The 13,126-nt window shown below is 50.8% G+C and overlaps 1 protein-coding gene across 4 annotated transcripts in view; it reads left to right on the top strand.

Moving 5' to 3' along the window:
• The window catches only part of Shank3 (SH3 and multiple ankyrin repeat domains 3), a 58,755-nt gene that overhangs the window by 26,339 nt on the left and 19,290 nt on the right, over positions 1–13,126 (top strand). For all 4 annotated transcript variants that reach the window (XM_038341740.1, XM_038341742.1, XM_038341741.2 and 1 more), the window contains 5 exons: positions 4,986–5,061; positions 5,257–5,339; positions 5,726–5,850; positions 5,960–6,092; positions 7,030–7,110. In XM_038341740.1, the coding sequence (XP_038197668.1) occupies positions 4,986–5,061; positions 5,257–5,339; positions 5,726–5,850; positions 5,960–6,092; positions 7,030–7,110 (498 nt within the window). The remainder of the gene's footprint in view (positions 1–4,985; positions 5,062–5,256; positions 5,340–5,725; positions 5,851–5,959; positions 6,093–7,029; positions 7,111–13,126) is intronic.

Consider the following 13,126-nt stretch of genomic DNA (forward strand, 5'->3'; position numbering starts at 1 on the left):
GTGGACAGATTGTCCAAGTGGGCAGAGCAGGAGGCCTGGACCAGCTAAGAGGAAATGAGGCCAGTTGGGCTCCAAGGAGTCATTCGGGGTCCCCTGGGGTTGATAAGGTCTCAGGGAAGCTCACTGATGAAGGATGGCCCCTGTTCTTAAAGAAACGGGAAGGTGCGGGCTGCGACTCCTTGGGGCTGCTGAGCAGCTGTGGACCAATGCTGAACACTTGGACTTCTAGGAAGGCTCCCTTTAGGTGTTAGTGAGCAGTGGCTGGTCCTCTGGAGCCCCATGTGTGCTGGGTACACGTCTGGGGTATACCCCTTCATTGAGTCCTCAGGTGTGCTGGGAGGCCACACGATCAATGATATTATTTCCGGTCCAGACAGTGAGTATGACAATTGACATATTAGGGGGCATATGACACTCCTTCTAAGTGGTGGTCTGGGATGGTTATCAGTGGTATGTCTGGATCAGCGTACATGTGTCCCTTTCTCTGTACATAGAGGGTTTGGGCCCTGGGTTGTAGGGCCTCTACCTTAAGTTGGCAGTTTCCCAGGGAAGCCCCCCACCATGTGGGCAGGAGCCTTGACTCTGTGTCCCACTTGACGGAAGCCTTGGTTACACGGGAGCTCAGTTGCTGCCCTACTGCTGGATAGCTGCCTTGCTTTCTCTGTGCTAGTGGCTGGGAGTACGGAAGGGAGTAGCTTCACTTATTCACAGTCTGTGGAGAGTAGACGGAGTGGGATCTAGGTGAAAATGATTTCAGAGGTTTGGATCCTAGTTCCAACAGGACAGAGAAAGGGACAAGGGATAGGAGACGGGCTGCACACCTGTTGAATAGGAGCTAGTCTTGTGCCTTCCCGTAAGGATGGGGATACGGTTCTGAGAACCGTGGCTCCAGGAACATTTGTTTTGTAGCTCAGGAGGGAGAGTTGGAGTCAGGCTTCAAGAGGGGCGGATGTTTGTCCGTTTCTCTCCAAGCTGGACTTTATGCTGGCTCTTTGTGGCTATGGCAAGTATTGTCCCATATTCCCCCCCCCCCCCCGCCCGCTCCAGGCATAGGCCGTTGAGAGTGGGTGATCCAGAGTGTTAGCCTGAGGAAGTCAAAGAGGTGTTCAAAGCAGAGGTGTTGTTTAGGCTGACTTCTCTGGGTAGTTTGCAGGTGGGTCTCCCATGTTTATAGGGATCCAACACAGTGTTTTAGAACTATGCCCGTTGCCAACTTCTGTATTTGAGCAGTGCCAGACATTTTTTATATGAATGAAGTTGTATACGTATCCTAGCAATCTTGGGAGGTGGGGCTAGTGGTCAGTATGTTTCCGGGACATCATTAACCGCAAGGGACAGGGATGTTTAATTTAGTTTTTATTTTGCTATGCCAGCAGTTAGCTTTGTGAGGCATGGCACAGCTGGAGCATGAGCCTAGTGACCTGTCCTTGGGGTCAAGATAAAGAGTAATCTTGTAGTAGGAGCTGACTGAGCAGATATTTTAGGGTGAAGATCAAGATCTTGGCAAGGCAGATCGGAGAGTAGGGAGTGTCAAGGTCACGGAGAAAGGAGAGGACCACAAGGGGAGTAGTGGAGTTTTCTAGCAAGCACAGGACTCCTTAGCAGGGCCACAGCTGTCACAGATGACCTTAGGGAGTGAGATTCAAAAGTACCTAAGTGGACGGGAGCCACGTTTGCGGGCCTTGCTATGGCTGCCTTTTGGGAGGGGGTAGGAGCAGTCGTAGCCCTTCCTTCAACCTCAGCTACAATGCCCGTCATGCTGGTCTAGACAGAACTTGTCTGGGATTTAGGCTGAGTTGCGCCAGAGAGCAGAGGCCATTCTACCAACAGGAACCTGTTTCCAACACCCCCGCCCCAACTCTAATTCAGCAACCAGAGTGGGAGTGAGGGACTTTTAAAGACCAAGGACTAAGGACAGGTGCTGAGGTGTATAGGTTAGGTTGGCATGAGCAGAGGAGACAGCCTCCTGCAGCTCTATAACCGGAAATGCTGAGGCCAGCGAGTGCAAGGATCTCGAGGCCTAACATACCTTCCCATGCTGTCTGCCTTTTCCCTTCCAGAATGTTCCACTTGGGAGCTGGTGCTGGGCATATTCCTTTCAGCTGGCTTTCCTGGGTGTGATTAATAAAACCAGAACATGAATTTGTGTTATATAATAAATAGTTTGTTTGGTTGATGAAAATGTGCAAAACAGGAGGCCATGCAATAGAAGCTGACCACGGTAGGGCTGCTCCACTGTGCTTATTTAGGGTCAGGGGTAAGATCTGGGTGGGGCAGAGCAGAGGGGTGGGCGGGGTTAGCCAAAGTCACAAACAAGGATGCAGGCTGCAGAGGAGCTGCTGTGAGGCTGGTGGGACCTGGGGCTTCCTGTCCACTACAGGGCTCCCAGATACGGTTCAGCTAGTATAGCATCTGTGTGCCTGGGTCAGCTTGAAGGAGGATATGCTGGAGATCGGAATTTCAGGGCCTACTTGTGTGAGGGTGAGGCTTCACCTGCACTGGTCTTGGAGATGGGTGGCAAGGTGCGTTTGTCACTTAGAATGGGACAAATGCGGGGAGTCAGCCAGCTCATGCGGCTAGAATGTAACAGGCTGTTCGAACCCGGGCGCTTCCAAGCCGGCTTTTCCTGCTGTGTCAAGAGAAGTTCAGCTAGAACAGCTCAATGTATTGAGAGTCTCACACGTAGTGCCAGGGACCTGAAGTCTGGACCAGTACTTTTCTTGATAGCCGTGTCATCTGATGTGAAGATCACCCAATCATTGCTCCATTCTTGTCTGTGTCCGTCTGTCTTTTAGCTCATTGATTCGTCTGTCTATCCACCTACTTATCCAGCTACTTATCCAGCCCTCAGCTCCCCCTTTTCTCCACCCACATATCCCTCCCGTCCATCCGTCTGTCCATCCATCCGTCCATCCATCTGTCCATCCGTCCGTCCGTTCATCCATCCATCCGTCCATCCATTTATCCGTCCATCCATCCATCCATCCATCCATCCATCCATCCATCCGTCAACTTTTGACCCACCCATATATTCCCTCAAGCCTCCATCAACCCATCCAGTCGTACGCACTTTGCCGTATCTTACGTCTCATCCATCCGTATGTCCGTGCATCAATCCAGTCACCTACACTCACCTGGCCGGTTGTGTTCCACCTGTTATATGCCAGGTGCTATGTTGAGCTCTTGGGACCCCAGGGGTAATTATATCTCATCTTTTGCTTTAAGGAGCTCACAGTTACTGAGAAACCAGGTCATCAAAAACTCTTATGTTTTTGCTGGGTACGGAGGCTCATGCCTGAAACTCTAGCACACAGAAGACTAAGACAGATATTCCCGAGTTCAAGGCTCAGGCTATATGTGGTGAGGTCTTGTCTTAGAAAAAAAAAATTCAAAACAGGGTGCTCTAAGACCCTGGTACCCAGTACCCACATTATATCTAGAGGATCTAGCTCCCTCTTCAGGCCTCTGAGTGCCTCAGACATATATGTGGTACACATATATACATGCAGGGAAATACATAAAGTAAAAACAAACAAAACTCTTTTTGAAACCCCAGACAATAGAGAACCTAACCGAGAAACCCATAGGTTCCCTCTGATCTCGTTTTCTATCCGTGTGCCTCCCTCTGCTCCTGCTGCATCGGCTCCACACTGTTCCTTTCTGCTCCAGATTAATGCCATGTGCATGATCTTTTCCTTGGCTGCCTCACCCTCCTACCTGCAGGCTGCTCCCTCGGCTGTCTGGACCTCTGCTCAGCGCGTCTTTCTGCTGAGGCCTTCACTGTCCCTAGAACTGTATTTTCAGACCCCTCTTCCTGCTTGCGTTTCTCCTGTTCGCTAGCACGTTATATTTCTTGTTTATTCCATTTCTCGGGGTAGCTTATTAACTCCTCAAAGGCAGGGACTTTGCTCTGTTCTAGAGTAAACAGTGCCTGGTATGTAGTAGAGACTTAGTGAACGGATGTTGAAGTGAAAAATCGAGTCTTGAGATGTGCTATAGCAAGAGGGACTGAAGGAGGGAGGTGCTGAAGGGATGAAATTGAAAACAGTGGTGGTGCCATCTCGCGGCCTTCTGAGGCACTGCAGGTGGAGCCAGAGGAGCCATTCTGAACCTTGAATCTGTTGTAGATTGCAAGGCTAAGTGGGGGTCAGCGGGAGGTGTGTGCTGACCAACTCCATGGTGTCTATGAAGAGCTTTGAGATCAAAGGACATTTTAACATATTCTGTGGAATTTATTAATATAGTCCTGTGGGATATGGTGATATTAACATAGTTACTGCTGTAGTTATTAATTATTCTATTAATATAGCTCATTGGAATACAGTGAAGTCAGGGTAGGCGCAGAGATTTTGTAATCCCTTTCCTCGTTCCTTGAATTTGTCTACCTTGCCCTTGTGAGGAAACTAGTGGACACACTGGGGTGCGACCACACTGGGGTGCGTCCACACCGGCGCACATACACGCTCACAGCCCAGACACGTACATATGCCTGAGCCCAACACTTGGATACACTGTGGGTTGTACACACCCGTGTTTGTTACTAATGACTGGAGTCATGTCCAGACAACAGATATGGCTCTCACTTGGACAACTTGAGTGGGTCCCAGACACACAAGCACCAACACAGCATTTATACTTTCCTGTGAGGTTCACATACATGTCCTCTCAGTATACGACTTGCTGACTGGACCAGTTTGGCCTTGTATGGTTTTCTGTGTCTAGATGCATGTTAAGTAAGGGGTTGGGGGGGGGGAGGCTGCTTTCTTCTTGGGCCCTAACTCCCAGAGGCCAGAATTCCCTGTATGATTATCTGAGCCTTCCGACCTTAGGACTTTTGGTCCTTGAGCCCCAGGATTTGCCCTCCTCCGCTCCCCATCGCATCTCTGCATCGGAGCGCATGGGGACACAGACTGATCAGTGCAGTTTGGGGAGATTCGGCTAGGTAGAAGCCGTGATCATTTCTTGGCCCTTGCTGCTCCCTCCAGAAACACGAGAAGACCGGACAAAACGTCTCTTCCGTCACTACACTGTGGGTTCCTATGACAGCCTCACTTCACACAGGTATTGGCAGGGGTGTGGACACATGGGGACACTAGCTGGACCTAGTGTATCCTACGAAAGGGGAAGTCAGGGTGTATGGAGGTGGGAGGTGGGCTGTTTTTCTTGTTCTAAGTTGTGCGTGTGGGACCCTGTAGGGTTGGCCTCTCGGCTAGGCTCCTTCCGGGCTCCTCACTCAACCTTGCTTTCCTCTGTCAGTGATTATGTCATTGATGACAAGGTGGCTATCCTGCAAAAACGGGACCATGAGGGTTTTGGCTTCGTTCTCCGGGGAGCCAAAGGTAATGGGTATGGATTTCATAAGGAGGGTACTGCATTGCTGGTGATGTCTTCTATGCCATGCCCTTTTCTCCCGTTTTTTTAAGCCCCCTGCCCCGCCCCGTGGTTGTAGATCTTGATTTGGAATGTCCCAGGTCAAGGCCACAGGCCCCTCTCTGTTGCTTCCCATTCAGTTGTGGGGAGTCTAACAGAGTAAAGATCTATTTGGTGAGAGTAAATGGGGGACTTCACAGAGGGATGTACACTGGTTTGGGTACTCCACCTGCTGCCCACCCCACCCCAGGCTTCTGTGCCTGAGTATTCAGGTGCCTTGAGCTGGCCGAGGTTGCTCTGTTGAGCTGTCACGAGCTATGCTTGTGAGTGCCTTTTTCTCTTCCTCTCCCTGCAGCGGAGACCCCCATTGAGGAATTTACACCCACGCCCGCCTTCCCTGCGCTCCAGTACCTGGAGTCTGTAGATGTGGAAGGTGTTGCCTGGAGGGCCGGGCTTCGAACCGGGGACTTCCTCATCGAGGTGAGGCCCCCAGCTGTCCTTGCCCAGCAGGAGGGGAGGGGGGTCCTAGCTCCTGAGCTTTGAGGTGGGTGGCCCTCGGACACACTTCCTAGCTGCTTATCTGTCTCAGGTGAATGGAGTCAACGTCGTGAAGGTCGGGCACAAGCAAGTAGTGGGTCTCATCCGCCAGGGCGGCAACCGCCTGGTCATGAAAGTCGTGTCTGTGACCAGGAAACCCGAAGAGGATGGTGCTCGGCGCAGAGGTGAGTTCAGACTGCTGTCTATCGGGTCTTGCCCCTGGCACTTGGCCCTCGCCCTTTAACTTCAGGCCCACATTCCTCTCCCCTCCTCTGATCCCATACTGCTGACATCCCATTCCTGCCTGAGATGAGATGAGATGCCCTCATTTGCTGCACAGGTCCTTGATGTCAGATGCCTGACCCCTCCTGACCAGGCCTCTGACCCTGGTCCTTGATTCCCCCACCTCAGATCCCTGTCCTCCTCTCCTGTGAATCCCCCAGCCCTGGTGTGGCAGAGCCCTCCTTCCCAACGCCAGCAGCTGCCTGGAGGCCGGGTTGTCATGGCAACTGTGAGGTTGACGCTGCTGCTGCTGCTGCTTATTGTGCAGGGAAGGGGGAGGCGGCACCTGAGGGAAGAGGAAAAGCGTCTTCTCCCCGCGCCGACGCCAAAGACGCGGCACAGCCTGGGCCTAAGAGGCTTTACCGCTGGCCCGGCCCAGGTGTGTGGCTTGCCAGGCCGCACTGGTCTCATAAAGAGCACTGGTACCTGGGCCTGGGGCGCTTTAGGCAGCAGGAGGTAGTCTGGCAGGAGATCCACCCAGCCCCCCATGGGTGGTGCCCACTCACTGGGGCCTTGGAGCCCGCAGGGTGGATGCTCAGATCAGAACCAGCCAGCCTCCTAACGTCTGCTGGTACTCTTACTACCGTTTGAGGCCTTGGCCCTGGGAGTCTTAAGGGCCCTGGGGGCCCAACTGCCCCGGCTCCACTGCTCCCTGAGCGCCTCACGCCATGAAGAAGTTTGCATCTAGCCGCAGCCTGAACAAGATCTTGGCACAGTGTGACTCGTCTTCAAGGGAGTACGAGGAAATCCAGGCAGTGGAGCGCAAGTGGCACTTGCACCTGGCCACGCCGCGCCGCCTGCTGCTAGACAGGAGGGCCAAGGCCTCCCTCTTCTTTGCAGCCCCACCACCCCCAAAGAGGGCCCCCAGCACCACGCTGACCCTGCGCTCCAAGTCCATGACGGCTGAGCTTGAAGAACTCGGTGAGCATTGCGGGTGGGCGGTGGGCGGATTGGTCTGCAGTGGGTTGGCCAAAGTGGAATGGACACAGGCAGTTCGGGAGGGTTGTGGTGCCGAACTGGGGCTAAGGCCAGGTGGAGACAGAAGGAAGAACAGACAGATGGTTGCCGAGACAGATCAGCTGTTAGTGTACGGACTGTGGAGGGATGGGGAAACTGAGTACCTGTGTGGCGAGGAACGGGGCAGCAAGAGGAGCTGGAGTTGGGCAGGGCCAACCAGGACAAGATGGCTGGGGAACAAGGTCTGGCCCTGTAGCATGCCCGCATGCATGCACATGCATGTGTGTGAGTGCTTTCCCTGGCTCTGTGCTTTTTCCACTAAGACTTTGCTCTTGCATTTCAACCTAGCTGGCAAAGAGCCGTGGTAGGGCAACCTAGAGTCTGCTCCTGGATCGGACTGGCATGAGCTGGGTCCTATTTGTGTTTCTTTTACTCGGTTGGTACCTGTTCACTTATCTGCCAATTGAGTCTACTGACCTAACAGAGGCATTGTAAGCACCTCTAACACAGAGAGGGGATGGGGCCTGGCGGACTGTGGGGGGCAGACCAAAGTATGTGAGACTTTAATGAATACAGTCCCAGGTTGACTACAAACAGCCTCATCATGGGCATGTCCTGATATACATGACCCTATCCTGGCCTATGACAGTTACCAGCTTTCTCCTGGCCATGTTCCATATGCATAACACGTCCTGTATGCATGTGCACACGTATGGCAGTTTCCAGTCTCATGTACATGACTGCAATGTAACCAGACTCATCATGGGCATGTCCCATGTACATGACCACCACATCTTGACAAGTGTAGCAGTTACCAGCCTTGTCATGGGCATGTTTCATATGCGTGACCGTATCTTGACACATATGCCAGTTAACCTTGTCATGGACATGTCTCATATTCACAGCCATGTCCTGACATGTGACATTTACCAGCCTCGTCATAGGTATGTCCTATATGCATGATCACATCTTGACACATAGGACTGTTGTCAGTCTCATCCTAGGCATGTGCTGCTGTATGTGATTTTTATTGTCATTGTGGGCATGTGCTAATATCTTGGACTGTTGAGAGCCTCATTGTGGGTGGTTATTGGTTAACAGTTTCATGGTAGGTGTATTCTAACACATGTGATAGGTTTAAGCAGTCTTTGCTTCTGTGGTTTGAGCCTAGTCTCAATCCCAGACTTTCCTCTGGCTTCAGTCATAAAAGGAAACCTTAATCCTGGCTCCCAGAAATACCCCTGTCTTTGCCGACCCTGTCCCAGCTGTAGGGACATGACTGAAGTTTGGAAAACACTTACCAAGAGATAGAATGGGCTGACATGATCAAGATTTCCCATGATAAAACTCTGAATGAAATAAATAAAAACTACGGACAGTGTAAAGGAGGAGGGATGCTCTTGCTTCAGGAGTAAAGCAAGAAATCAAAGCCAGGGGAGTGGGAAACTGGTGCTTCCAACTCCCGATAGAGGTTCTCAACAGGGCTGGAAGATGTGCTGTGGGCTTGGGAAAGCCAGAGACAGCCACAGGCACTGGGGTTAGCGAAAATGAACTGGAGGGGCTGCAGTGATGGCTCAGCACTTAAGAGTGCTTGCGGCTCTTGCAGAGGACCCTGGTTTGGTTCCCAGCACCCACGTGGTGGCTCATGACTCCAGTTCTCATGGATCCAGCCCATCTGACCTCTGGGCAGGGAGGGGGCACCAGGCATGAATGTGTTGCACACACATATAGGCATACATACATTCAAAATAGAAAAATCTAAAAAAAAATTAAAAAGAACTAGAGGGAAGAGTATGAGAGGTTTAAGTTACTATAAAGGCAAGGAAACCAACAGAATTGATGAAATTAACAGGGTAAGAGGAACAATAATAATAGCATGTTTGGGAATCCTTAACTTATTGAAGCAAGCAAACAAACAGGCACAGATGAGAAGGGTCTGCAGCTTGGTTACACAGGATCCAGGACTCCCTAAAAAACAGCAGTGAGTAAGAAGATCAGGCAGAGCCTGCCCAGAATCAGCTTAGGAAGCAGGTGAGGTCGAGCATCAAGGACCAGTCAGGGGCCATGAGGACAGGTGAGGAGACCTCAACATCTACGTGATAGGAATTCCAAAGGAAAATAATAGAAGGGCTAAGGATTTCCCATAAGTTAACAGAAATGTGAGACTTCATTCTGAAGAAATATGTCACAAATAAATATGATCTGTCAGAGTCAAACTTTAGAATGCCATAGAAAAGCCAGTAGAGGGAGCCAGTTGGCTTAGACGTGAGAGGTGGCTTGCTTTCTGACTTTCATCTGTTATGATAGAAGGTAGAAAGAAGGTGGTGAAAAGTGGGGTGCAGATAGTAAGAGAGCAGACCCATGACATGGGTCAGTACACCAGTATGAGTAGACAGCTGGGTCTGACTGGACATTAATGCATGGTCCTGGAGTCTCTTGCTGGAAGCTGCCCTCCTGGAACTGAGAGGCATCCCCGAGAGACTGGAAGAGCTCCGTCTGGCTACGGCTTTTGCCTGTAGAAACGGGAGCAGAAGAGTCCAGTCTTCCCCTCTGTCCCGGAAGCCTCGGGAGAGGGTCACTCCTGTTATCACAGACCTTGGTGGGCCAGAGGAGCAGGGTATCATATTTCTGAGTAGAGTCTGGAAGAGGTGTGGGGGTCATTTAGCAGGAGCCTCTGCCTACACTTCTGGGCCCAGGATCATAGTTATTGAAACCGGAACCAGGTTCAAAATTGGGCTGTGTTTAGAGAAAGACCCAACAGTCAGGGGCCCAGTGAGCTGCCCTGACACAAAGACACCTATCTTAGGAGGTAATCTGGTCCTTCTGGGCATGCCTGATTTGAAGAAACCAGACCAACCAACATAGAGTTCTCCAAGTACCTAACAGAACACCCCACAATCCAGTGTTTGCTCTTTCTGCTTGTTTGAGACAGAGTTATTCTGTAACCTAGGCTGCTGTTGGATTGCCTGTGCCTTCTGAGTTCTGGGATTACAGGCATACACTACCAGGCCTGGCTTTGTTTGTGTTTTTAAAAGGTGGAAATAAGACGTGCTGAGTCAGCACTGTTATAAGCATGTCTATCCCGCCGCTCACTGATGGATCCCTTTAGGAGTCGTGTTTATCAGACCGATGGCCTGAACTCCTGAAAAGAAAAAGCAGTGTGAGGTGAGGGGGATGTGGGTGCAGAGGTGGAGGCTCATGCCGTGTAGAGGGTGAGGCAAGGCAATGCAGGAGGAAGAAGAGGGGTGAGTTCCCCGGGAACTAATGGAGCGAGCAGAGGCTGAGCCGAAAATAAATAAATTAATTAAATAAAATGAAACTGGTGGTGGCTGGCAGAAATCAGTGGGAGAACTCTGTGGTGTGGCACATCCCTATCACTCAGGAGGTTGAGGCGGGAGGATTTCTGCGAGTTCCAGGCCTGTGTGGGCTACAGAGTGAGTTTAAGGTCAACCTGGCCTGTGTAGCAGAATCCTGTCTCAGAAAGAGAAGGTTGTTCATAATAGTCGGGGGTGGGGAAGGATCGAGGCATAGATAATCCCATCCTCCACTCTCATTCTAGTCTGGGAGTCTACCTTGTACATGTATGCTCAGCATGAATCGGACATGGGCTAATGGGGACCCATGTCTGGGCCCTAGTGTAATCACACTGTTCCCGTTCATTTATTTAGGGGAAATTAAGACTTCCCTTAATTTCTGGGTCTTTCTTTTGTGATGAAGTCAGGGTAGGTCCCTGCTACTGCCTTAGACTAGAAAAGATGTCTTTACTGTGTGCTTTGCTGCTCACGTCTGCTTGTTGCTAGCGACCTGCTCTGGAATATGGAGGTGTCAGTAGCGGAGTGCTTGCCCAGCATGCTCAAGGCCCTGCGTTCCACCTGCAGTACTGCAAAAGCAGAACACAACCGAAGGCTCAGTAACAGAGTGCTCATAGGTGACCACTTTAACTAAACTATTGCAGACTCTGAACTTTGTTTCTTATAGTTACGTATCTTCATTCTGAACACACATTTGGCTGCTTTATTGTGCACATCTTTGTGTGTGCATGTGCACATGTGCGTGTGCATGTGTATGAGTGCATGGACACACAGTGTGTATTCCTGCCTTTGCTTGTTTTCTTCTAGAGTTTTAGAGCATTGGTAGGCTTGTGCTCCTGGCCTAAGAAGGCGGTATAGATGGGGACAGACCCACAAAGGCCTGGTTGTCGGGAGGTGGGGGTGGGGAGAACAGGATGGGGAAACCATTGTGCAAATGGTCTAGGTGCCATGGAAAACAGCCTTCCTCTTACTCCCTTTGCCCTGTTTCTCAATTCCAAGCTTCCATTCGGAGAAGAAAAGGGGGTAAGTCTCCTGCTATGTTTTTAGGCCTGACTTGCCTGTCCTTGCCGAAGGGTACTGGCGTGTGATGAGGCTCCAGTCCAAGTCAGAGTGGTCCGGAATCTGGCACACTTTCTTGTTCCTGCCTGGGGATTTGGTAGGGATGTGGTGAAGGACCTTGGAAGGATGGATGGGGAGTTCCCAGGGGTATCATTGGGATTAATAGGGGGTACAACCATAGTCCTGTGGGTTCAAGTGAGCTTGGGGATGTGACCTATGGAGATAGTCTGGTGGGGAGAAGGTGGGAGAATCCCTGGTGGGGGCCCCTGCAAATAACATGACCCAGAGTGGGGAGGGGATGGTTTGTGAGGGTCAGGGCATGGAACTCAGGGCAGCCATGTGCCTAGGCTCTGTTGGAATGGTGCTATTAGGGTATTTGGCTATGCCTTGGGATGTAGTTTTTGTCCTTCTTTGCCTAGTCCAACTTCATGTTGATGAGTTACAGAATTGAGCCCAGAGCAGAGCTGCCTTAGAATAGGGGTTTAAATCTGTTGGCATTAAGAAGGGAGCTGGACTCCCTTGCTTAGAACCCTCCCCCCCTCCCCCAGTCTATTGACTTCACTATCCCCTCTTCAGGTTCCACCCGTGTCCTTTGAGGCTCCTTCTCATATGACTCGTGTGTCCAGCATGGCTACGTGTGTCACAGGGTCCATGTGGGGCCAGAGACACCAGGGCCTTAAGTGGGTTCTGAGGTCTAGGATCTGGGGACGTCTACCCCAGCTTCTGTTGCTTCCTCTGCCTCTTGAGTGGATGGGAGTCAGCCTCGGATAGGCTTATAACCCAGGGTGTGTGGATTTGTGCATCCAGCATCGCTTCTCCTCTCACTTCTGATGCACTGGGCTTTGCCCGGGCAAGGGAACTCTCTGGCTCTCAGCACATGATCCGTAGATTCCCCCACCTGACCCCCAGTCTCCTCTTGCTAAGATCTGTGTTCTAGCTCCCTGATGGTAGGGCTCTAGGATGCTAGGCTGTGGTCATGCACTTCTTCCAGCTCTGGGGGAAATGGCTGATTTGTCACTTCTATAGGCCCTTCTTTTCATCCCTGCTTGGGTTCCCACTTGGAAGGCTGGTGGAAATAACTATACTTGATTCTTAAGGGATTTTATTTTATTTTTAAAATATCAACTACAGAGAAACCCTGTCTCGAAAAACAAAAAAAAATATCTAAAATAATTTAGGATTGAGTTTTCTAATTTTGTTGTGGGTTTATGTTGGGAAAAGTGTCCAACTTTTCATATGTAGAATTCCTAAATTATTCCTCTTGGAAACAGTTCTTGCTGGGCCTCAGCTCTATTTGCAGCATAACCCTAAACAGCTGCTTTGTTAAACTGTGTATGCACTGGCTGCTTGGATCTCTTGGACCAGATTCTGTTGGATTTTTTAGTTAAGAGACATACATTCTCTAATCCATGGCTCGGCTGACAGTCTACCTTGGTAGGACATGTCACCACAGTGTCATGGACTTCCGATTCCCCTTATGTCTTTACTTCTGCAGTTTCTGGATGGTGTGGCAGCAGGGATCTGTGATAAGGGGAGTGCTCTGTGTGCGTCATTTTGCTCCTGGGAAACAGGAGAATGATCTTGAGGCGGTTACTGTGGCAGTCATGTAG

Source organism: Arvicola amphibius, chromosome 9, assembly GCF_903992535.2.
Source record: "Arvicola amphibius chromosome 9, mArvAmp1.2, whole genome shotgun sequence".
Classification (NCBI taxonomy): Eukaryota; Metazoa; Chordata; class Mammalia; order Rodentia; family Cricetidae; genus Arvicola; species Arvicola amphibius.